Raw genomic sequence first — 23,443 nt, 5'->3', positions numbered from 1 at the left:
ACTGGAAACTTAATCATACATATTCACTGTACAACAATGCCATCCAATTACACACTCTATGGAACTTACTGGCATGGTAATTCTTGGAAGAAAGAAATTATAACATTTAACTAGTTCAAGACAACCATTTGAATAACAAACAAGAGATGAATCACTAGTAAATATCGATAAAAAATATCTTTTAGCTTACAACACAGTAAAACAAGAGATTATCCACATAATCAAAATATCACACAAAAAATAAAGATTTTGCTTTGTAAACAAGAACCACTGCTTTACTTGAAACCATCAAATAATTATGCAATAACCATGAGAACACTGCTCTAACGATTAATCCCCTCCTGAGGCAAACATGAAGTATAGCACAAACTACTCTTACTGGAACTAAGTGTCTACTCAGCTAGGAAGTAAATAGAAGTGAAGAGTAATTTAGAGTATAACATCATGTAAAATGCTATACCTACTGTACGGTCACATCAACCTACTTGAGGATGTAAGCTCATTCAAAGTTTTGGTTTTGAGAGTTTGATACAGCTAACTTTTACATGGTCTGACCCTGAAGCTAGCACATTTGTCAGGGATGGAAGAACTGGTTGTTTCCTTGATGATATTAGGTATTAATATTAGTACCTAGACATCCATCATGATAATCCTTCAAGTTTCTGAAATGAGGAGATGAAATTGAAAGAAGAGGTAGGAAAGTGATTACTAGTCACTGCAGTGGAACCTTGGCAAATCAGTTTAGGCATTTTTTCCCGGAAACAATCTGCCAATAGTGGACAGACAAAGATGACTGGCTAGAATATGCATGGAAGGTAAATTCATCATGTGTGTGTGTGTGTGTGTGTGTGTGTGGGGGCCTCTGAGCAGAAACAATAGTAAAGTGCTCACTGCACATCTCTGCTACACTATCTCATGTTTCTTTGCATATTGTAGTGTGCTAATTCTAACACACTCCCTTGAGGGATTTAATTTTCCATTTTGTATTTATTTGTATCAGTTTTTATGCATATTTAGAATGAATCAAGGTTGGATCTCGCCCTACCTTTTTTTCTTTGGTTTGCAAATTTGAATGGCCCCTATGTGCTACCAGTGTCTTTGTATGAATGTGATTCTTGGACAGGGTCCAAATGGATGAAAGAACACCTTCTTAAGGGTCAGCCCTGGGCTTGAACCTGGATATACACAATAATCCTTGCTCATGAGGGTCATCAGTCCATATAGTTTGGACTTAGTACTACAAGCAAAGTTGGCATCAGATTGTCACCTCACTTGACCATATCAGCCACACAAATCCTACAGGTAAGATGGCACGCTGTCCAACCTCAACTTTTCATATTTTCCAATCTCAATTGCAGTAAAGCTGCACTTGGTCATGACCCAAAGACCAATCCAGAAAGGGTAAGGAGGATAAGTAGTAGTTTACCGCATCCACCTAAAACAGTTATGAATCGATCCTAGTTATGTTCTCTCTGAAGCCCCAACCCATCAGCAAAGTACCATGAGTCTGAAGGAAGAATAATAATACTAATTCCTATAGGATACTCTGATAATACTAATAAAGAATATGAAGAACAATTACACTCTTTAAAGATGTGGATAAAATTTGGAAAAGACTTTAAATGGATTACAGCCTTCATAGACCCTGTGGGTTGTAAATATATATTTCTAATAATATATCAAGATTTAATGCACATCAAAAGGATCTTAAATACGATCAATAATGAAAATTGGACATCCTGAAAGAATAAAGAGGCGTATCAAGGGAAGATATAGGGCTAGTGGGTCCTCATGCACTGTTCTACATGCAAGACCCCTACTGAAGGAATTGATAGAACCTCACCTTATAAAAAATAGGTTCTATAAACAAGAATAAAAATTCTCTGCCACCTTAAACACGTAGCACAGATTTGGCACAACTACTGATGAAGCCAATATCATAAAATTACTCTACAAAAGCACCAGAGAACAAATCCATGAAGGATTACCCTGATTTCCATACGATACCAGGAAAAATCTTACAAAGAATACATAATTCAGCAGCCCTCCAGACATCCTTATGAAGCACAGCATCATACATATACACAAATGCCAAGATGCAGTGCTCTCGGTCATATTCTGGGACAACAACGAAACACCTCTAAAATGTCTGTCATGCCATCTACTGGAAGAACTACAGTGGTCCCTCATTTATCTGTACTCACAAGTTGATTTTTATACCTTAGAGAACTTTGAATGCATCACTTTGTTTCTATAAAATGTTTAAATTCAAAGTATGAACTTGATATATATTTACGATAGTCACTATCCCTTACTGAAACGTAATTGAGAGAGAGATACAACACAGTTTGTCTTCTGTGTTGTTTGTAATGTTTTGTTAGTGGTTTATAAGCATATTTAGTTTACTGTACAGTATATGGCTATGCATTTTTTTTGATATCTGGAATCTTCCATTATCTGACAGGGCCTTGGATGTATTAACCCAGTTACAGGAGAGATTAATATATGTGTATTTAATTATTATTCCTGGCAGTACACAAACAGACCCAACCACCAACTGTTCTCAACACTTCAAACACCTACCCAGATGAACAAAGCCACAGACTCCTTGAGATGCTGAAGATGTAAATACTTAAACCCAACATGAATATGGTAAAAGAGAATTTCTTTCTACCATCTTCAGAAAGAGAAGAACCCAAGTTAAAGAGTCACCAGAAAGTAACATTGCTCACACCAGCCTTCTACTCCCAAAATATGTAACTCCATGTCACACAACCTGCCTAAAGTCACATCAAGCCCACTGCTCAGCAGCAGAAGCAACAAAAACAACAGTGACATAGCAGAAGCACTGACCAAAGGGAGGCCAAGAATCTCCACTTGGTGTCAACAACCTTCAAGCACTATCACAAACCATTAAAATTCAGAACAAGCAGCAACTCCACCCAGTCAATCTAAGCAATCTAAATAAATACTGCAGCTTTGTATTCCTTTAGCCATTTTAGTTTTTGTTTTCTCATGCAATGCCTTAGTAAAACATTGGAATAACAATAATAGCACCAAGACCAATACTTTATGACAGTTGAATGGCATTAATAAAAATAACAACAATAATAGAAACAGTACTTGAGGCAGTGCTCATCAGTAACACTTTACCTCCCTCTAATATTGCCAGAATATAAATTTTCACAATAAAACTCATCATTTGGTAACTTACCTACTATTAAACATAGCTTATATCTCCTCACCTACTGGTGCAGAGATATAAGCTATTTTTAACAGGCAAGATTCATCTTTAATAATACATTTAATTCAAAATTTGAAAAAATCCAAGATGAAGACACTGAGCAGCAACATGTTCCCAAAACTATGGAAGTTTCAGAACAAACATGATAAAATTCACAATTCAAGAAATGTAAGTCACAAAAGGATTTTAAACATTATTAGACTGAGACGCACCTAAAGAAATTACACCATTTATGACCAACTACAAGATTACTGAGCAAATAACAAGAAAATCTTCTTCATATGGATTAACTTGGATTTTCAGTTCTGGTGTTCTAGCACAATTTAAAAAAAATTCATTCTAAGATTACAGTAGGCAAACCACCATAACAATTACACTTCTGACTAGTAACCAGGTAACTACTACAACACCAGCATTAACCCATACTTAGTAAGTAAGTCATAAAGACTGTTTATCAAAATCGACATGCAATGTTGGAAATTTCCTGCATGGTTTATGATCTAATAGTAATATAGAAAGTGGCATTCTACTCTGAGGGACATAAATATTCATTTGTGGCTAAGAATGCCATGGCAATATTACAACAACAACAAATAACACTCTTAATTACATATATTTAAAATACATTTAATAGCAAGGATTGTAATTACAAAACAGAAAAATCTCCACTACTGTACTAATAAATACCAAATACTGTATTACGATGACTAATAATCAGACCAATTACAACTAAAGTTGATAGATCAACAACTTACCATACTCTAGCACCATATTCATTATATTTTCTGACTTCATGGCATTCTTAAACTTCACTACAACATTCAGATTAACTTAACATACGAAAATTGGGCTGCAATTTAAAATTTAAATATTTGCAGTGGCACTACCCACACAAACATTGCAATGTGCTGTACTCAACCATTACAATAACTGACAAAATATTTTGACCAAAAAATGAGTTAGCGATTATCAACTATATAGTACAAGGCTACTTACAAAGTTAAATCTGAAAAAAAGGTTATGAGAAATAAAGGTACGATGAGACACTGACAAGCAAGGAGACTGATATAAGCATATACTTGTCTTCAATTGAGCAAATAACCACATCATACTTGTTGAAGAATTCAATGCAATACACATGTGTAATACCTTGTTATTCTAGAGCAGTTTAACAAGACTAATATGTCAAATTTCTAAGCTCTCCCGCCTGTTGCCCATAACATTTGGCTCAAACAGTTAAATTCCATCCTCCCAACAACTGTATCAGCATTCATTGCTATATTGTCCTTTCTTCCTTCTACCATCATATTCTAATTATTACTGTACTAACATTTACTCTCTCTTGGAACAATTACAAACTCTTTCAGTAGTTTCTCCAGTTCCCCTCAACTATTCCCAACCAACATTGGCCCATCTGTAAACATAATCCACACATGGAACTGTACATAAATACCTACAGTCCACTTTAATGTAGGACTGTATGATTAAATCTGTACATACTGATAAACATAAATGATAAAAGAAAAGATAAACAGAATTAGTGCTTGGAGTGAAAGTAATTACTTGGATGAGTGTTTCAAATCTTTCTTGGATGGAAACAGATAATCAACACAGAAGAGGACAAAATGTTTGGAATAACAAAAGTAAAATCATTAAGATTGAAATGACAGCACAAAAGCAAAATATATAGAGCTGAAAACAGAGAAGTCACCAATGACAAGGAAATAATGAAACATTGGACATATTTGTTTTGAGATCTACCGGATGAAGTGAATGAATGCAAGCATGGTAGACAGCAATATAAGTGTGACATCACAAGATGTCATAAGAAGTTAGGAGAAAGCTCCTGGACGTTCAGGACTGACAGGCAATTCCCTTAAAGCATCCAGAAAACTGAATGAGATCTCAAAACTCAAGATGGTTTGGATATTTTCTTTTCTGCTCTTCTGTTCTTAGTGATGAATGCTGTGGAGTTCAAAGGGATCTGTAACTCCATCTGCTTTATTTTTTTTCTACTTTTTTGTAACAATCTTTTGTTTCCATCCCCCTTTTGAGACTAATCTACTACATGCTACTCAAGAGCAAAACCCTGTGCCAGTAACAACAAAACTTGAAACGGTCCAAAACTGAATGACTAAATTGTTTTATATTACAGTAATATAAAATAATTTAGTTTCACTAAATTATTTTGTAATTTAGTAATATAAAATAATTTAGTTTCACTAAATTATTTCATATTACAGTCTCAATAAACAAAACTACAAAGAGACCTGTACTTTTCTAGGCATAAGAAATATGGTTGCAGGGAAATCGACTTTGAAAAAGTTTGACATGAAAACTAATAAATGCAAGCCTACTGAAACATTATGAATGCTGAGAGAAGCAGTGTGTAAAGGCTAAGATGGTTTGGTCATATGATGACAGGGAGAATCAGTAAATACTGATAATGCAGGACAAAGCCTACAAGGAAGGCCTAGAAAACCATGGAGAAGGGTATACATAAGGCCTGGACACAATGAATATCCAGGCAGAAAGAGTGGAGAGATGTCAGTTTCATATTGAGTTCCATAAAAGGAGAGCCAGTCATTAAAATATAATGATGGTGAGGATGATCATGTCTATGAGATCACTGTGCTAAGACTCTCAACACTATTAGGGACAACCCTAATAAATTGTTCCTGTCTAAATAAATATCTGACAGTCTTCTCCAAGAATGACATTTCTCTATACAGGTTGACCATCACTAATCTGGCAATCAGTAGTCCAGAACAATCAGTAATCCAGCACAAATTTCGGCTAAAGTAATTTCTAATGTTTCCGCAGTAATTTTCAAATTTCCCGGTCGCTGCGCTAACTTCGCCCGTCGCTTCGATTTGGTGGCGCAGTGTGCTGCATCAACAAACTGGTAGCCTAGCCTACATTATGCTGAACTCTATTCACATATTAACAGTATTATACAAACATCAACATAACGAATGTGCATCTTTTTCATGGATCTTTTAAAAAGTTATGCTTTACTACATTGTTTCCAATTGCGTATATTCTCATATTGCTTTTGTGTTATAAATTGCAATCAATGTTTTGTTTTCGGAATCGATATGTCCGCATTTAACCAAGTTCAAAGCACTTTTCTTGCTTCTAGTTAAGAGTAAATGAATATGGATACTTTATTTATTTGAGACAAGGATATTTTTCGTTATACGAAGTGTTTTTAAGTCGAAATATAACTTAAATAGGTCTCGTTGTGAAATTGATTTAGCTATTTTTTCGTTAATATATGACGTTTGCGGAATTCACGGCTGGCCGTTTTGGGGGCATGTTTTTTTTTTAGTAAAAAAAATCAAGATTCCGTTCGCTATTTTCTCCTGATTTCATCATAATACGAGCTTTACATATTTATCTTTTATCGGAGTGAAAACAGTAATAATTTGTATTCTTTCATGCCCAGTAGTTTTGATTAAAATACATTCTCTCCAGTTTTATTTACGGTAGAGTTTCATCCATGTTGCCGATGCACGATAATTTATAGTCATTACCAGCATGAATATTGTTTTCTCAGCTTCAGCTACAACTTGCAGCTTAAAGTTACTGTAGCAGTATATTTCCCTGCCGATCTTTTCTCCAAAGCGAACAAGAGTATAGTGTAAAAAATATTTCAGTCCTATTGTACAGTGCTTAACGTCATTTGTAACATAACTACAGTAATTGTGTATTGCCGTACAATGGTTGAAATACAAGCACAACAGTTGTTATCCGATACGATTATTAGCAAAACAACAGTTTCCCGTTCGGTTGTTTATGGCTGTACACATTTACGCAAGAGTATAACGTTACTAACAATACTTTTATCATTCTCTTTTACTTTTTTAACTAGCAGATGGAATAGAGAGATGGAGGAAAAGAAGTTGGTCTATTGTAAGTTGGTCTCTCTCGCTGCCTGCGTGAAATCTAAAAATATTTATTAAATATTTTCGTACGGTATTAATTGCTAACCCCATCGTAAACTCGAAATATCGCAACTCGAGCACTACCTGTATTTGATAATTGTCTTTTCTTTATTAACCAACTTGTACTGATTTATGGGATATTTTAATTCTAGGATGAGGTGCTTAGCTACTGTGTTTCGTGTATTCTAGCCTAATAAATGGCTAATCTGGCACCCTCTAGGTCCCAATGATGCCGGATTAGTGATGGTCAACCTGTAATATTTTTATGCAATATATAGTGAGCTAAATCCCTGAGCCATGAAATTATTGATGACTATCATAAAGGCAGACTAAATGAAAAACCTTCATATATATATATGTATATATACTGTTATTAAAAAATACCCTGTATAAGAAAAGTACATGTTAATAAATATATATTCTTCATAAAACAATAACTTTTTCAAAATATTTAAAACTCTAGCATATAAGATAAACAACAATTTTTTTTTTATTAATTACAAGAAATAATCAATCACTCATTGAGAGAGAGAGAGAGAGAGAGAGAGAGAGAGAGAGAGAGAGAGAGAGAGAGAGAGAGAGAGAGAGAGAGAGAGAGAGAGAGAAATGCTTCTCTCTGGTATTCATATCAGCACTGTAAAGCAATGCTATGCAATTATAAAATGACCTTTGTCCTACAATAATTATTGTAACAAAATATTTGAAAAAGGACACAGCCACATCACATCTTTCATGGTATTTCTACAATATCAACAAAAATATCTCAACCTAGAATAAGTTTTTAATGCACTGTACATCTGTAAAAACTAGTCAAATCTCTTACACACAATAAAACACATCATTCCATGAGCATGAAAACAAGATAACAGACAGTAAGTCACACCTAACAATGTAGAAAATATAATTTTACAAAATCAGGAGTTAATGGATACTATCACATAACTGCCCCAAATTAAGAAGTTGGATATGACACTAACCATTCTACAAAAGAGGCCCTGAGAAAATTCATGGCATTCGAGATTACAGAGGTATCCAATGGAAGAGTGCGAAGCCTTCATCTTGACACAATGAAGTATTCTACATGCTGGATAGTATTCACTTTGAAGACTTCATAAACTGAGAACACACTAATTTTTCTAAGATCAATCTTCGCCAACTGGCTCCTGGAAATGACTGGAGAACTTGCCTTCCAATTCCATTTCAATGTAAGCTGAAGAACTTTTCATGGGTATGAGATGCAATGGCACACTTCTGATTTACGTACCTTCCTTTTCTGAAAACAGGCACTTACAAATTGTCTTCTTTCACATAAAATTACCACTACTCTTGAATCTTGATGAACTACCATGAAAGGGATTAAAACCTTTGACAATACCTAGCAGGTCTCCAGTAGATGGTTTGGTGATGATGAAATTAAAATCACTTCTATTCACAACCGGTAAAGTGACGAGAGCATCCAACTGTGGCATAGAAGTTCTTCAATACTGGCAAGATCACTTAACCACTAACACCATATATCATAATGTAACATTCACAAGTACTGTATGTGATATCTAACTGTAGAAAATGGAAGAATAACCAAACTGCGAAGTGGTTATCTTACCAAGATGTATGTTTTGAAGTAACAACTTACTATACACTTTAATTATCTACAAATATATGTACAACAATAGTTATGTAAACCTATCACAGATGATCAGATCAATTATATACTCTATAGTTTTAATAAAATTCATAAGAAAACCCTGTAATAAGAAAAAGCTTAAAATATTTTAAAATATTTTAAAGAGTAATAACTACAAAGTAAATTAAACAAAAGTGAGGACCCTAAACAGAGAACTGTAATTTGTACTGTCTGTTTTTGTGAATAAAAAAATATATTCCTTAAATGGAAAAATAATTTAAGAGTATAAAACTATTCAAGAATTATCACAGTTAAGTAGTCATTCAGGACTAGCAAAGAATGTCAAACTATACATTTTCTCTCAAATGCTTTCACTGACGTGGATATTCACTGTCCTGGTTATAAAAGCATTATCTAAAATCATTACCTGAAGCTGACTAGGGCACAGTAGAACAATAAAAATCAAAATTTCATGCATTACTGTAAGCTATATTTTTTATACTATATAAGCAAGTAAAATATATCTATCAATAACCAAAATATTCTTTAATATATAAAAAAACTAGTTGGGAAATCATCACTGGCATTCCAGGTAAAAGAATGGAACAGAAAACTACAATTTTCCTTAGTTAACAAACCTACATCGAATACCTTCTTATGTATTATAGTCACTGCCCTATTTGTACTAAAATGACCAAAATTCACCGACCAAACTTATTATGGCACAGGCTAACATTGGCAAAATGTTATTCTCTGTTCATCACAGGAATGTTTGATACCCATCAATCAATCATTAGGTTTCTCCTTTAAAGAATCAAATCCCACACAAAAACTAAGAAATAGGATTCCCATGGCACAACTGCCATCACAGACCAATTCTCTCCACACCCAGTCGAAGCATTGCGCCAGCGGGATCAATGAGACGTTTGTGTTACCTGCATCCCCAGCAGCAAGACTTCACTGCCTCATCTTCAATCTGCTGTTGCTGCTGCTGCTGCTGTTGGCTCCTCCTCCTCCACCCTGGTGACCCTTTGGTTTGTCTCCACGTTTTTGCCTCCCTATGCCACTGCCACCACCTCCTGAACCTCGACCTGATTTATTATCCCAGGATGATTTTGCAGGACCGAGGCGATCATGCACAGACACCCGCTGCGTTACAGAACCATCACCACCTTTAAATAGAGAATCCAAAGATTTCATGAGATCTGAAATGTTTTCGAAAATAAAATTTCCTTATATGGATTATTAATTATACAATAAAAATTAAGAAAGTAATTTGTTTCACAGACACAAACCAATTCCCTTTACTAAAACCTTAAAGGGCATTTGAGCAGACAAACCTAGTGCAGAATCACTGAAGGGCATTAGGTGTACCACTCAAGAGATGGGGAAAAGGGCACTTCCAGTAAAAGACAACTGTGTTTGTTAGGAAATAATTAAGATACTTTTTGATGATCCATATATCAATTATCCAGATGCATTACAGTAATCTTTCAATTATCCAGATTAACCCTTACTGGCAGGGCTAAATAAAAATTAACAATACCCTACCCTGAGACCAGGCAAACTTTAAGGTTGACCAATTTAAAAAAAAAAAAAATTGCTGGAAAGAGGATGATATGCAAATACACAAGGAAAAACAAAAAATTAACAAAATTTTCTGTAACTTCCATGGGAAGTTGAAAGTACAGTAAATGCTGCCCATATTCACAATCTCACGATTCACAGATTTCTCTATGGAACATATATACACATTATTTGCGGAAAATTCGCCCCACTTGCATTATTTTTCACTGAGAAAAAATATTCACTAATTACTGTATTTTCATATCATTTTCATGACTAAATGCACTTTTCGTGATAAAACTATTAAAATACTCCAGTATAAGCATTTTAAGAGGGTTTTTTTTTTTTGTTTGAAATATCAAAATAGGCAGTTCTAAGTGTTTTTAGAGGGGTTTTAAGTATTCATGGATTTTAGCTATTCGCGGGGGAGAAGATCCGCTTCGTTCACTCACCCTGGAGGCTGACCTGCCCCTACATTGATGAAAGGAGGTCAGACACAAAGTGGTGGACACCACCAACAAAGTGACTGAAATTACTAACAGCAACTGCCTGCTCCCCCTACCAAGTCCTAACAAGTGGGCATCCTCCAACCCTTGGTACTTTTTAAGGGGGGAGGTGGGGGACTGTTGAATCCAGCCTAGATCCCTTCTTACTTGCCTCCCTATACCCACTGTCTGATCTATGGGAGGACGAATATAGGTGAGAAGAGTAGGAAAACTTTTTGTCCTCCCTGGTCTCCACGTGATGGAAGACGATGATGGGGGGCCTAAGCAAGTCTCCTGAAAAACACTGCTGAGTTGGCTTTCCACCTTTCACCAAGAAATCCAGCACCTTTTTGAAAACGTCTTCCCCGAATGATTCTCCTGCTGGAGCTGAAGGAGTGGAAGAGGAAGTTCCTACTGGAGGCATTACTGGTGAAGACCTCACCAATGGTGGAATTGTCAGAAGGCATGGAGAAGGACTAAGAAAGGTGGGAAGAGTGGAAAAACCCTTCATCCTCCTTGGTCTCCACATGGTGGAAGACGAAGAGGGGGGCCTCAGCAAGTCTCCTGAAGAACCTACTGAATCAGCTGTCCACCTTTCACCAAGAAATCCAGTACCCTCTTGATAACATCTTCCACGAGTGGCTCTCCTACTGACGCTGAAGATATGGAATAGGAAGTTCCTTGCATTGGTGGATGTGGTCTCAGTGATATAATAAAAGGAAAGGACTGTTCCTTGGGAAGTAAAGCCCACATTACAGGACGTGGCCTGGAGTTCACTAACTGTGAAAAACAGTCCTAATCATCAAATCTTTTAGGAAGGCTGAGTTTAAGGGTTTAAACGTAAGTCCCAGTCCAGCGGTTACATCAGAGATTAAGGAACTGAATGCTTCCTTAATGTCCAGGTTAGAAGAGAGATCCAGGCCAGAATGTCTTAACAGGATGCTAACATGAAGCAAATACCTCTTAATACCATGAACAGACAAACCCTTAGCGCAGTATATAAGAATAAAGAACTTCACTACATTATTATAGAAGGATGGGTGCAGGAAACTCTCTTGGAAAAGCATCAAGCTTGAAAGACTGACTACTGTGTCTCACACAGATCATTAGTTGACTGCCTTCTGGAATTAAAGTCGGACTTCTGCAATCCCTGGAAAACTTCTTGTTTGCAAAAGACAATCAAGTGTCTCCACATGGTCAGCTGAAGCATGGGGAGGTTCTGGTGAAATCTCAAGCATCCAGGATGCATGATAAGATCCCTCCTTAGTAGAAAGGGTCTAAAGCAGTCTATCAGCTGAGATAGATAATTTAGAACCTTTCCCTGCGTGGCGACCATGGAGCACCAAGGCCATGCAAGAATTCGCAGTTAGCCCGAATTTGTCAGAACCCCTTGAATCATAGCCAAAGAGGGGAAAAGTATAATGGTCCAGATAAAACCAGTCCAACAGCATCCGTCTACTGCCCAATCTTTAGGATCCTGAACCAGCAGACAAAAGTAGAATCTTGTGGCAAAGAGATCTAGAAGGGGAGTGCCCTCAACTCCTATCAACCTGCAGACTTGTGAATGCAGAGTCCATTCTGAAAAAACTGATAGAAAAGAAAGGTAAGATACAGAGCACGCTGCTCTGTGTACGGTGAGAATTAGTGCTAGAAAGTTATTTTTTTTAAAGAGCTCTATCTCGGTTATTTTTCATAGGAATTACTTGGTAAAAATACGAATATGTAGAGGAAAGGTTGAGAAATACAGCGAGAGTCAAGAAAAATGGTTTTGGTAACAGCATCAGTTTCATATTGACGTTATAAGTTGATCAAAACGAAAAAAAACGTTACAGTTGTCAACATTATCATTTGTAGCTCAAAAACTATAACAGTTAGGCGAATGAATTATTGTTTATAAGAAAGCCAACAAAATTCTCTAAATATCTTGGCATCCTCGGAGACTCAGAGCCCTGCCTAAAATCCAGACATCTCTTGTGTGATACACTAATGCGTTTTCCACTAGCTTTACCATAAAAACTTCGTGAATGCATGTTGGAAATGTATTCTATACTGATGTCACTGTATGTAAACAATCGCACGTTCGCGTGGGTGGGATCAGCTGAATGTTACTACGCCAGGGATTTGCGCATGCGCAGTACAGGAACTGCTTGGCTGGCGTATTGATGCCTGAGTTACAAGGTCCAAGGTATGCTTTAGACTATGGACAACCACTAATTGTCCAAAAATAAACAAAATTTACTCCTAACACACGTACGAAAAATTTCGGTAAATTTTACAGAGCGGTACATCAGTCAGATAGGTAGGGGAGTAGGGTAATTTTAAGTACCACTACGTCATTTGGGAGTGAAAGAGTTAATATTCCTTAAATATATTCCTCAAAAGACTTACTAATTTAGAAGATTGACCTTTGACCTCAGGCTTTTCCTTGGCTGTCCACTAGACTCAGACAGTTGTCTAGAAAAAGGAGCAACAGGAGAGTCCATTTGCCCAACTGGGACAAGATTCTTGTAAAAACTTGGGGAGAAGCATAAAGTGGAAATTAACATCCAGCATGTCTACTGAGTAAGCAAACAAAAAAGGTTCACTCTAAGGCATTCAGTGCAGGTCTCTATCCCCCAGAAACAGGCAATTGTAGAAACCATGAGACGACTTTGTAACAGATTTCACTGTCCCTCACAAAATAGTTAGTTAGTTATAAATGATTTGTTTAACCAGACCTCTGAACTCTTTTAGGCTTCTTCTCAGGCTGGAAAAAGAAGGGGGGAAAGAGTACATAAAAAATTAAGTAATTAAACAAGTAAATAAATAATAAAAAAAACGGAGGAAAAAATTAAGATAAAATAAAAAATCAAGAGGGAAAGAAAAAAAAGGAAAGGAAAGGGAGGGGAAAAAAGGGGGGAGATTATATTTTATTTATCAATTTAATTTTGTTTAAGAAGAGAATGATATTATTAATTGAAAAGTTATTACCTTCTGCTAGAATATCCTTTATTGATTTATTTTGTAAATAAGTATTTCTTTCATGATGCCATCTGGGACAGTCAATCAAGATATGTTTGATCGTTATTGGGATGTTACATCTTTCACAAGTTATAGGACTTGTGTGCGGAGTTGACATCAGATGACCATGTGTGAGTCTGGAATGTCCTATTCTGAGTCTTGTTAAAATTACTTCACTAATTCTTTGCTTTTGGGTAGAAGAATGCCACTTTTTAACTTTGTTCTTAATTTGTTTTAGTTTGTTTTGAGGGGGTATATTTGTCCAATCATTTTGCCAATCCTTATAAATTAAAGGTTTAACTGATGCTAGCCAGTCTGATATGGGGGCTTTCGTAGTAGTTGGGGGGATTGTACAAGCCAATTTAGCAGCTTTATCTCCTTTCTCATTACCCTCAATGCCTACATGGGCTGGGATCCAACAAATTTGAATTTGAAGGCCGTTTGTAATTAACTGATGAATTTCCCGTTGGATATTTTGGACAAGATGATTATTTGATTTAAATGATCCTATTGCTTCAATTGCACTTCTTGAGTCGCTCAATATGAGTACTGAAGGAATTCCTCTTTTTGTTATGATCTTGAGAGCCAATTGTATGGCTGTTAATTCAGCTGTAAATACTGATGATATTAAAGGAAGGCCCATTTGGATAGTTTTATCAATGGAATAGGCTGATGAGCCAACTCCAGTTTCATTTTTGGATCCATCTGTGTAGATTATGAAGGGATTACCCTTCCGTCTTATGTGTTCCATGGCATGTTGATGGTGCATTTCTGTGTTGAACATATATTTCTTTGAAAGATATATGTGCATATTTTTGCCCTTTTTAGTGTCCATGGTGTGATCAGATTTATTTCTTTGGTAAATTTGGGTATCATGTTATGTAAATTCAATAGATGATTAGTTTTTTTAGTAAACGAGTTTTGATTTGGGTTATTATTTGTATTTTGATTGAGAAATTTATTTGATACAGGAGATGTGCCCACTTGAAGGGATAAGCCTCTTCTTAAAGTAATTAGATCTCTGTAATATTTTAGTGGCAGTTGGCCTGCTTCTGCAAGGATAGAGACAGTTGGAGATGAGCAGAAGGCTTCTGTACATATACGCACTCCCTCGTGATGTAAAGCATCTAGAGATTTTAGAGTTGTTTCTGAGGCAGTTGAATAAATTGGACAGCTATAATTTATAATTGATAGTACTGTTGCATTGTACAACATTAACATTGTGTCTCGTCCTGCACCCCATTTGGTGTGCGAGATTTTCTTTAATAATGTAAGGGCTTTAGATCCTTTGGCTTTGATATATTTGACATGATCTTTCCAATTTAAATGTTGATCAAAAATTATACCTAAATATTTAACACTATTGCACATGTTTATCTCTTCATTATAAAGATATAACTTAATGGTTTGCTGTTTCAACCATATTTTGTCTTTGTAGAAGACAATGCCATTTGTTTTACTTACCGATAACTTGAAGCCTATAGAGTTGGTCCACGTGGTTATATTATTCGTTGCTATATTAACCCTTAAACGCCGACTGGACGTATTTTACGTCGACAAAAATTGTCTGTTGGGTGCCAAGTGGACATAAAATACGTTGACTACACAAAGTTTTTTAAATATTCGCGGAAAAATACTTATAGGCCTCATTTGCGAAAAATTTTAAATCACGCGCCTTGAGGGATGCTGGGAGTTCAGATCACACTGTTGTTTTGTTTACAAGCGTGACCCAGCTGCGCATGCGCGAATTTCTTTCTTATCCCAAAAGAAAGCATCAGTTAACTCTGCTGAAAATCTCAGAAATTCTTTAGTCACTTTGTTGTAATGTTTGCACCATTTTCTACTAGCCTTTACATAAAGTTTTATATATGAAAATGTGCGCAATTTCATGTAGAATACAACAAAAAATAACTGATGGTTGTAGCTTTTATCAATTTTGACATATTTTCATATAAATCAGGATAAGTGCCAAAATTTCAACCTTCGGTCGACTTTGACTCTACCGAAATGGTAAAAAAAATGCAATTGTAAGCTAAAACTCTTCCATTCTAGTAATATTCAATCATTTACCTTCATTTTGCAACAAATGAGAAGTCTCTAGCACAATCTTTCGATTTATGGTGAATTTTTAAAAAAAACTTTTTCTTTACGTCCGCCCTAACTCTGCTGAAAATCTCAGAAATTCTTTACTCACTTTGTCGTAATTTTTGCACTGTTTTCTATTAGCAGTTACATAAAGTTTTATATATGTAAATGTGAGCAATTTCATGTAGAATACAACAAAAAATAACTCATGGTTGTAACTTTGATCAATTTTGACATATTTTCATATAAATCACGATAAGTGCCAAATTTTCAACCTTCGGTCAACTTTGACTCGACCGAAATGGTAAAAAAATGCAACTGTAAGCTAAACCTCTTACATTCTAGTAATGTTCAATCACTGCTAAACCTCTTACATTCTAGTAATATTCAATCATTTACCTTTATTTTGCAACAAACGAGAAGTCTCTAGCACAATATTTCGATTTATGGTGAATTTTTGAAAAAAAACTCTTTCCTTACGTCCGAGCTAACTCTGCTGAAAATCTTGTAAGAGCCTGACGCCATCTCACACGTGTTCGTCGTCCATCGGAGTGGACAAGACAACAAGAGCATCTCGTTTTCTTTCTCTAAAGGAACGCGATTTCAACCATACAATATTTCCGTCTGTTTCTCCCTAACCATTGTTTCTTGATGTATGTACAATCACCACTACTTGCATTGCCATGCAAGCATTCTAACCATGTACTCATAATGTTCCAACGAATCTTCTGTATCAAACTGTGTGTATGCTTCTGTTTGTGAAGACGCCAAACCTCTCGCCACTCCGATGGACGACGAACACACAAACACACAGGTGTTTGGAAGAGACGGCGTCAGGCTCTTACAATCTCAGAAATTCTTTAGTCACTGTCGTAATTTTTGCAGTTTTCTATTAGGCGTTACATAAAGTTTTATATTTGAAAATGTGCGCAATTTCATGCAGAATACAACAAAAAATAACTCATGGTTGTAGCTTTTATCAGTTTTGAAATATTTTCATATAAATCACGATAAGTGTCAAAATTTAAACCTACGGTCAACTTTGACTCTACCGAAATGGTCGAAAAATGCAATTATAAGCTAAAATTCTTACATTCTAGTAACATTCAATCATTTACCTTCATTTTGCAACAAATGGGAAGTCTCTAGCACAACATTTTGATTTACGGTGAATTTTTTAAAAAAACTTTTTCCTTACCTCCGCGCGCACGGTAACTCGGCTGAAAATCTCAGAATTTCTATAGTCACCTTGTCGTAATTTTTGCACTGTTTTCTATTAGGCGTTACATAATGTGTTATACATGAAAATGTGTGCAATTTCATGTAGAATGCAACAAAAAATAACTCAGGGTTTTAGCTTTTATCAGTTTTGAAATATTTTCATATAAATCAGGATAAGTGCCAAAATTTAAACCTACGGTCAACTTTGACTTGACCAAAATGGTCGAAAAATGCAATTATAAGCTAAATCTCTTACATTCTAGTAACTTTCAATAATTTACCATCATTTGGCAACAAACGGGAAGTCTCTAGCACAATATTTCGATTTATGGTGAATTTTTTAAAAAACTTTTTCCTTACCTCCACTCGTGGTAACTGCTGAAAATCTCAGAATTTCTTTAGTCACCTTTTTGTAATTTTTGCACCATTTTCTATTAGGCGTTACATAAAGTGTTATACATGAAAACGTAGAATACAACAAAAAATAACTCATGTTTGTAGCTTTTATCAGTTTTGAAATATTTTCATATAAATCACAATAAATAGAAAAAATTCGACCTTCGGTCAACTTCAACTCGACCGAAATGGTCGAAACTGCAATTGTAAGCTAAAACACTTACAGTCTAGTAATATTCAATCAATTACCTTCATTTTGCGACAATCGGGAAGTCTCTAGCACCATATTTCGTTTTATGGTGAATTTTTTAAAAAAACTTTTTTCTTATGTCCGCGCATTACGAATTCATGAATCATTTTGTGATAATATTTTCTCTGTGTTGCTTTGATCGTTTTACAATTTGTTATATGCCAAAATCTTCGCAATTTAGTGTACAGTACAAAAAAAAAAATAACTCATTAGCTTTAACCATTTTGCTCTCAGCACAATTTGTATACAATTATATATGAAATTTTTTTTCACGCTGTCATATATTCCAATATTTATATATGATAATGATTTCTGATGGTTGCATACTAAACTTCAGGCAATGACAAAAAAAGGAGCCAAAAATGAACTCTTAATCTTAAAAACTAAGTGTGCTGTGGTTTTTTGAAAAAAACTTTTTTTCCGCTTCGGCACTAACTCCCGAAACGCCACCAGCATACGGCAGACACTTTTGTAAATAGAGGCTCGGCGTTTAAGGGTTAAGTATTCTTTGAGCATGTCTCAGAGAATAACTTGAATAATATATTACAAAATCATCCACATACAAACTATTTTGTACACCCTGAGGCAGGTTCATAGTAATATCATCTATTGCCTGGGCAAATAAGATGCAGCTCAAAACACTGCCTTGGGGGATACCCTCCTCTTGTACGTAGCAATTTGAATATGTATTTTCAACGCGTACTTGAAATGTATGATTTGTTAAAAAATTGTTGATAAATATTGGAAGGTGACCTCGAATATCAGATTTGTGGAGTTTGTGCATAATATTGTATCTCCATGTGGTATCATATGCTTTTTCTATATCAAAGAAAATAGCCACTGTCAGCTTTTTCTTTTCAAATCCTTTTTTAATATGGTCTTCTATTTGAGTTAACGGGTCTAGTGTAGATCTACCAGCTACTGATCCCGATTGGGTAGGTGATAAAATTGAATGTTTTGTTATGACACTTGTTAATCTCAAACTAACCATTTTCTCCAACAGTTTGCACAAGCAACTTGTTAGAAATATTGGCCTATAATTAGTGGGGTTGCTAGGGTCTTTTCCTCGTTTACTGATGGGTATGATTATTGCATGTCTCCACTTAGTTGGGAAGACATGCGTTAGCCATATGTTATTATATGATTTTAATAAGAATTCTTTAGCTAGTGTAGCTAAGTTCTGGATCATTTCAAAAGAAATCATATCATGCCCCGGAGCTGAAGATCGATATGATTTTAGGGCAAAATTAAGTTCATTCATATTAAATTCTTGGTTATAATCAAGGTCCTCATCAATTTCAAAATTAAGTGTATGATTTATTTTGTGTTCTAATTCTTTTGAAGTGTTCATCTAAATTAGAATAAGCACTAATATCTTCTATATGTTTGGCTAATACATTTGAAATATCTTGTAGGTTATGGTTTAGTTTGCCATTATATAGTATTGGGCTTCTAGGTGGTCTTACATGTTTACCACTGATTTTACGGATTTTGTGCCACATTTCCTTAATTGAAGTATTTGATGACAACTCTGAAATATAATTTTTCCACGACTGAGCTTTTTCAAATATTATTGTTTTTCTAAATTTTGCATTATATTTATTGTAAAGTGGCTTAGCTATTATCTTGTTTAGTTTGTTTATATTACAAGGGCCTTTACTAAGAGTGTTTAATCTAGACTTTAGTCTACTCAAATTACGTGCCTGAGTGTGTTTGGTTTGATTTAAGAGAGATAAATTATTAGACCACCATGGAACGGGGATATAATAGGGGTTGAAGAAGTTTTGGGGATCCATTTATCTGCTGCACTGATTACAAAACTGGAAAAGAACTCATTTGTGACATTATTGTTTTGATTTGATGGGAAGGGAGGGATATTTCTACTTTGTAAATTGTATTTATCCCAGTCAGCTTTCAGTAAGTTATATTTTGTGAGAAATAATTGTTTTTGGTTATTGAAATAATTCAAAACAATTGGAAAGTGATCACTAGTATATGAGTCATCTAGGACATTCCATTCCAGTTTTTCAATTAATTCCAGTGAGCATAATGAAATACGAGTATCTATTGAGGAGAAGGTTAAATGAGTTTTTGAGAAGTACGTTGGCAAATCACTTTCATTCAGGCAATGTAAATTCTGAACATTTATGCAATTCTCAATGTTTGAGCCGGCCAAGTTACTAGCATGTGCACTGTCCCACAATGGATTATGGGCATTAAAGTCCCCTACTATTAGTAGGGGGCCATTTACATTATTTAGTATTTGTGGTAAATCACTAAAGTTTGAGTTAAAATTTGGCTGGTTATATAGATTTTGTATAGAGATAATTTGATTGTCTGGCATATGCAATTTGACTGCAGTTATTTGATGTGACAGTGATGTAATATTTAAGGGTTCATAAGTTGAATCGTTATGAACATATGTAGCTGTTCTTAGCTTGCCATCCGCTATTGGTGAGTGACAAGCTAATTTATAGTTTCTAAAGTTCTTAGGAGTTGTACCAATATGCTGTAGACATATGCAAACAGGTTTATGTTCCTTTAGTATTCTCTGGATTTCACCTAGCCGAAGCTGAGTAGAAAATCCATTCATGTTCCACTAAATTATTTTGTAGGTCATTGTTTGGTGGGATTGGCATTAGATTTTGTAAGTTAATTGATGATTTAGCTATATTCCGTAACATTTTAAGGGAGTCCTGTAACATTTCAAGGGTGTTTGTGTTACTTTGTGGTTTCTTTGCAGCTAGGGTTTGATTGCTGAATATTTGATGCATTGATCGGTTCTTCTTCATATTTCCTTATTAGCAAATCTATTTGAGTTTTGATCATGTTTTTCTTTAGTTTTAAGGATTCTGAGCATAGTTCGCCATCTTGATGGAATGTTAAAGGGCATTTTCGGAACCTAGTAAAGTTATTTATGAAATTTCGGGTTATGTTTTCATTTTTGTTAGGTAAACGATTGTACGTCATGATGAAACACTCTTGACATCTGCAAGATAAATCATGTTCAGAGTGTTGAAGGAATGGTTCTAATCTCTGGGTAGCAATTATGTTTCCATTACTGGATGTTGAAATATTTTTGTTAGGAATTTCTGGTATGGGTATATTGGATCTCCGATGTGCTCGTATAAAATTTTGATTTGAATTTTTAGGTTTATTATCATTATTATTCTTTGGTCTTGTTGAGGGTTGATTTGATGTGGTTGTGACTTGATTAATTTTATGGGTTTTTGATTCTTCAGTGGGATGTTTAATTGAAGGTTTCTGCATTGATTTTGGTGATGAGAGTGCAGACGAGTTAGTTGATTTATCCATATTTGGGGAATCGTTATTTATATTTGTCTTGGATTGTGGAATACTATGGATTTCCACTTGTGATGCAGTTAATGTAATCTGTTTCTAATTCACGGGCGAGACTGGGTTTTTGCTAGATCGATCTGTGAATGGAATGTTAGGTTTTTTTCCCTTAGGGGGAGTTCTGTCAATTACTTTCCTTTTTTTATTATGGTTATTTTTGTCAATTAAGTTTTCTGTGGATGATGTTAGTGCATTATGAGTTTCCAGATCTGGATTATTAACCTCTGTTGATTTTTCCATATCATTGGAATTCATTTCTGAACGATTAACTGGGCTTGTTACTGGGGAGGTCTGTTGCAACTGTACTCTTGGGCTTTTATGAATAGTAGAGGTGGGGGAGAGGTGTGTCTCAGCTATTCTGTGTTGAGATTCTTTATGTTTATTATGAGTTGTTACAGCATTTGAATATGAATGGTGTTTTGCTGGGTCACTGATTCCTCTCACCTTCAGTTCGAGTTTGGCTTTGTTAACGGGCATACCAGTTCTGTCCATTAACATTTGTAATTCTGTATAATATTGATAAAATATACAGTCTTTAGATTTTGCATGATGATTTAATTTGCAATTTACATATTTGAAGGTTTTGCATTTCCAATTTGTTGTGTGGTCTTCAGAACATACAGCGCATATAGCGTTATTTCTACATCTTTTGGTTGAATGGCCATATTTTAGACAGAACATTGGAGAGGTTTAGGGACAAGGGGCGAACTTCTCTATTTAGCCCTAGAATTTTTATTTTTTGTGGTAGTTCCTGGTTTGTAAATTTTATTTTGACTATTTTAATGTTTATTTGCATCCTTTCTACTTGGGACAGTATATAATTCCAAGTCATGTATGTTGTTGCATCTTAATTTAAGGGAGTCAATTAAGATTTGTTTTGATGGTAGCTCTTTTTCATCATTGTCTGGAGCATTACTGTTCCTTGTGTACAGTTTAGTGTTTCATGGCTGGTTACTGTTACTTTTATTTCATTTATGTTGGTTATTTGTAGAAAGGTTGTTGATTGGGCTTTGGTTGTTGTTTGTATTAGCCATTCATTGTTTTTGATATGTCTACATTCCATGTCTTGCGTGGGGTGTATATTTAATAATTTGTTCTCTAAAATGGCTGGTGAGATCTGCTTTTCTGCTTTTAATATTAAAAATATGGACCAACTGTCTGGTCCAAAAATATGTTCAAAATGAACTAGTGTTGGATTGAGTCGATAGTTATTTCTTTTTAATTTTTTCACATTCATCGGTAATGAGTTGTCTTGTGTTGATGGGGTTTTAGGGGGATTACTTGTCTCTATTTTAGTTAGTTATAAATGATTTGTTTAACCAGACCTCTGAACTCTTTTAGGGTTCTTCTCGGGCTGGGAAGATCTCCATTCTATTTTAGAGTTATTGTCCTTTATAAATGGTTCCAGTGTTACAATACTGGAGTTTACCAATTTGTTATTATTTGTTTCTTTTTGACTTTCTAAACTCTTCGAGTCTTTAGGTATTGATATTTTACTTGGAACAGGATGTTCTGTTGTAGCGTTTATATCTATGCTAAGGAGATTTGGGAGTGACGTTCCATTAGTCATCAACTGTGCCAGAATTTTACCATCATGGGGTCCAGGGGTACTAATATCTTCATGACTACTTTGCATAAAGGAGATATATATATATATATATATATATATATATATATATATATATATATATATATATATATATATATATATATATATATATATATATATATATATATATATATATATATATATATATATATATATATATATATATATATATATATATATATATATATATATATATATATATATATATATATATATATATATATATATATATATATATATATATATATATATATATATATATATATATATATATATATATATACATATATATATATATACATATATATACATATATATATATATATATATATATATATAAAATATATATATATATATATATATAAAATAAATATATATATATATATAATATATATATATATATATATATATATATATATATATATATATATATATATATATATATCATTATATATATATATATATATATATATATATTTATATAATATACATATACATGGATATTATATATATAATGGCATATATATATATATATATATATATATATATATATATATATATATATATATATATATATATATATATATATATATATATATATACATATATATATATATATATATATATATATATATACATATATATATATATATATATAT

At 34.3% G+C, this 23,443-nt stretch overlaps 1 protein-coding gene across 5 annotated transcripts in view; it reads right to left on the bottom strand.

Annotated features, from left to right (window-relative positions):
• Window positions 1–23,443, bottom strand: part of LOC136843830 (serine/arginine repetitive matrix protein 2-like) — an 86,729-nt gene that overhangs the window by 24,435 nt on the left and 38,851 nt on the right. For all 5 annotated transcript variants that reach the window (XM_067112625.1, XM_067112624.1, XM_067112626.1 and 2 more), the window contains exon 6: window positions 9,751–9,987. In XM_067112625.1, the coding sequence (XP_066968726.1) occupies window positions 9,773–9,987 (215 nt within the window). In that variant the 3' untranslated portion in view covers window positions 9,751–9,772. The remainder of the gene's footprint in view (window positions 1–9,750; window positions 9,988–23,443) is intronic.

Source organism: Macrobrachium rosenbergii, chromosome 12, assembly GCF_040412425.1.
Source record: "Macrobrachium rosenbergii isolate ZJJX-2024 chromosome 12, ASM4041242v1, whole genome shotgun sequence".
NCBI lineage: Eukaryota > Metazoa > Arthropoda > Malacostraca > Decapoda > Palaemonidae > Macrobrachium > Macrobrachium rosenbergii.
Note: the sequence above shows the minus strand (reverse complement) of the source record. Positions and strands in the feature narration are given on the sequence as shown.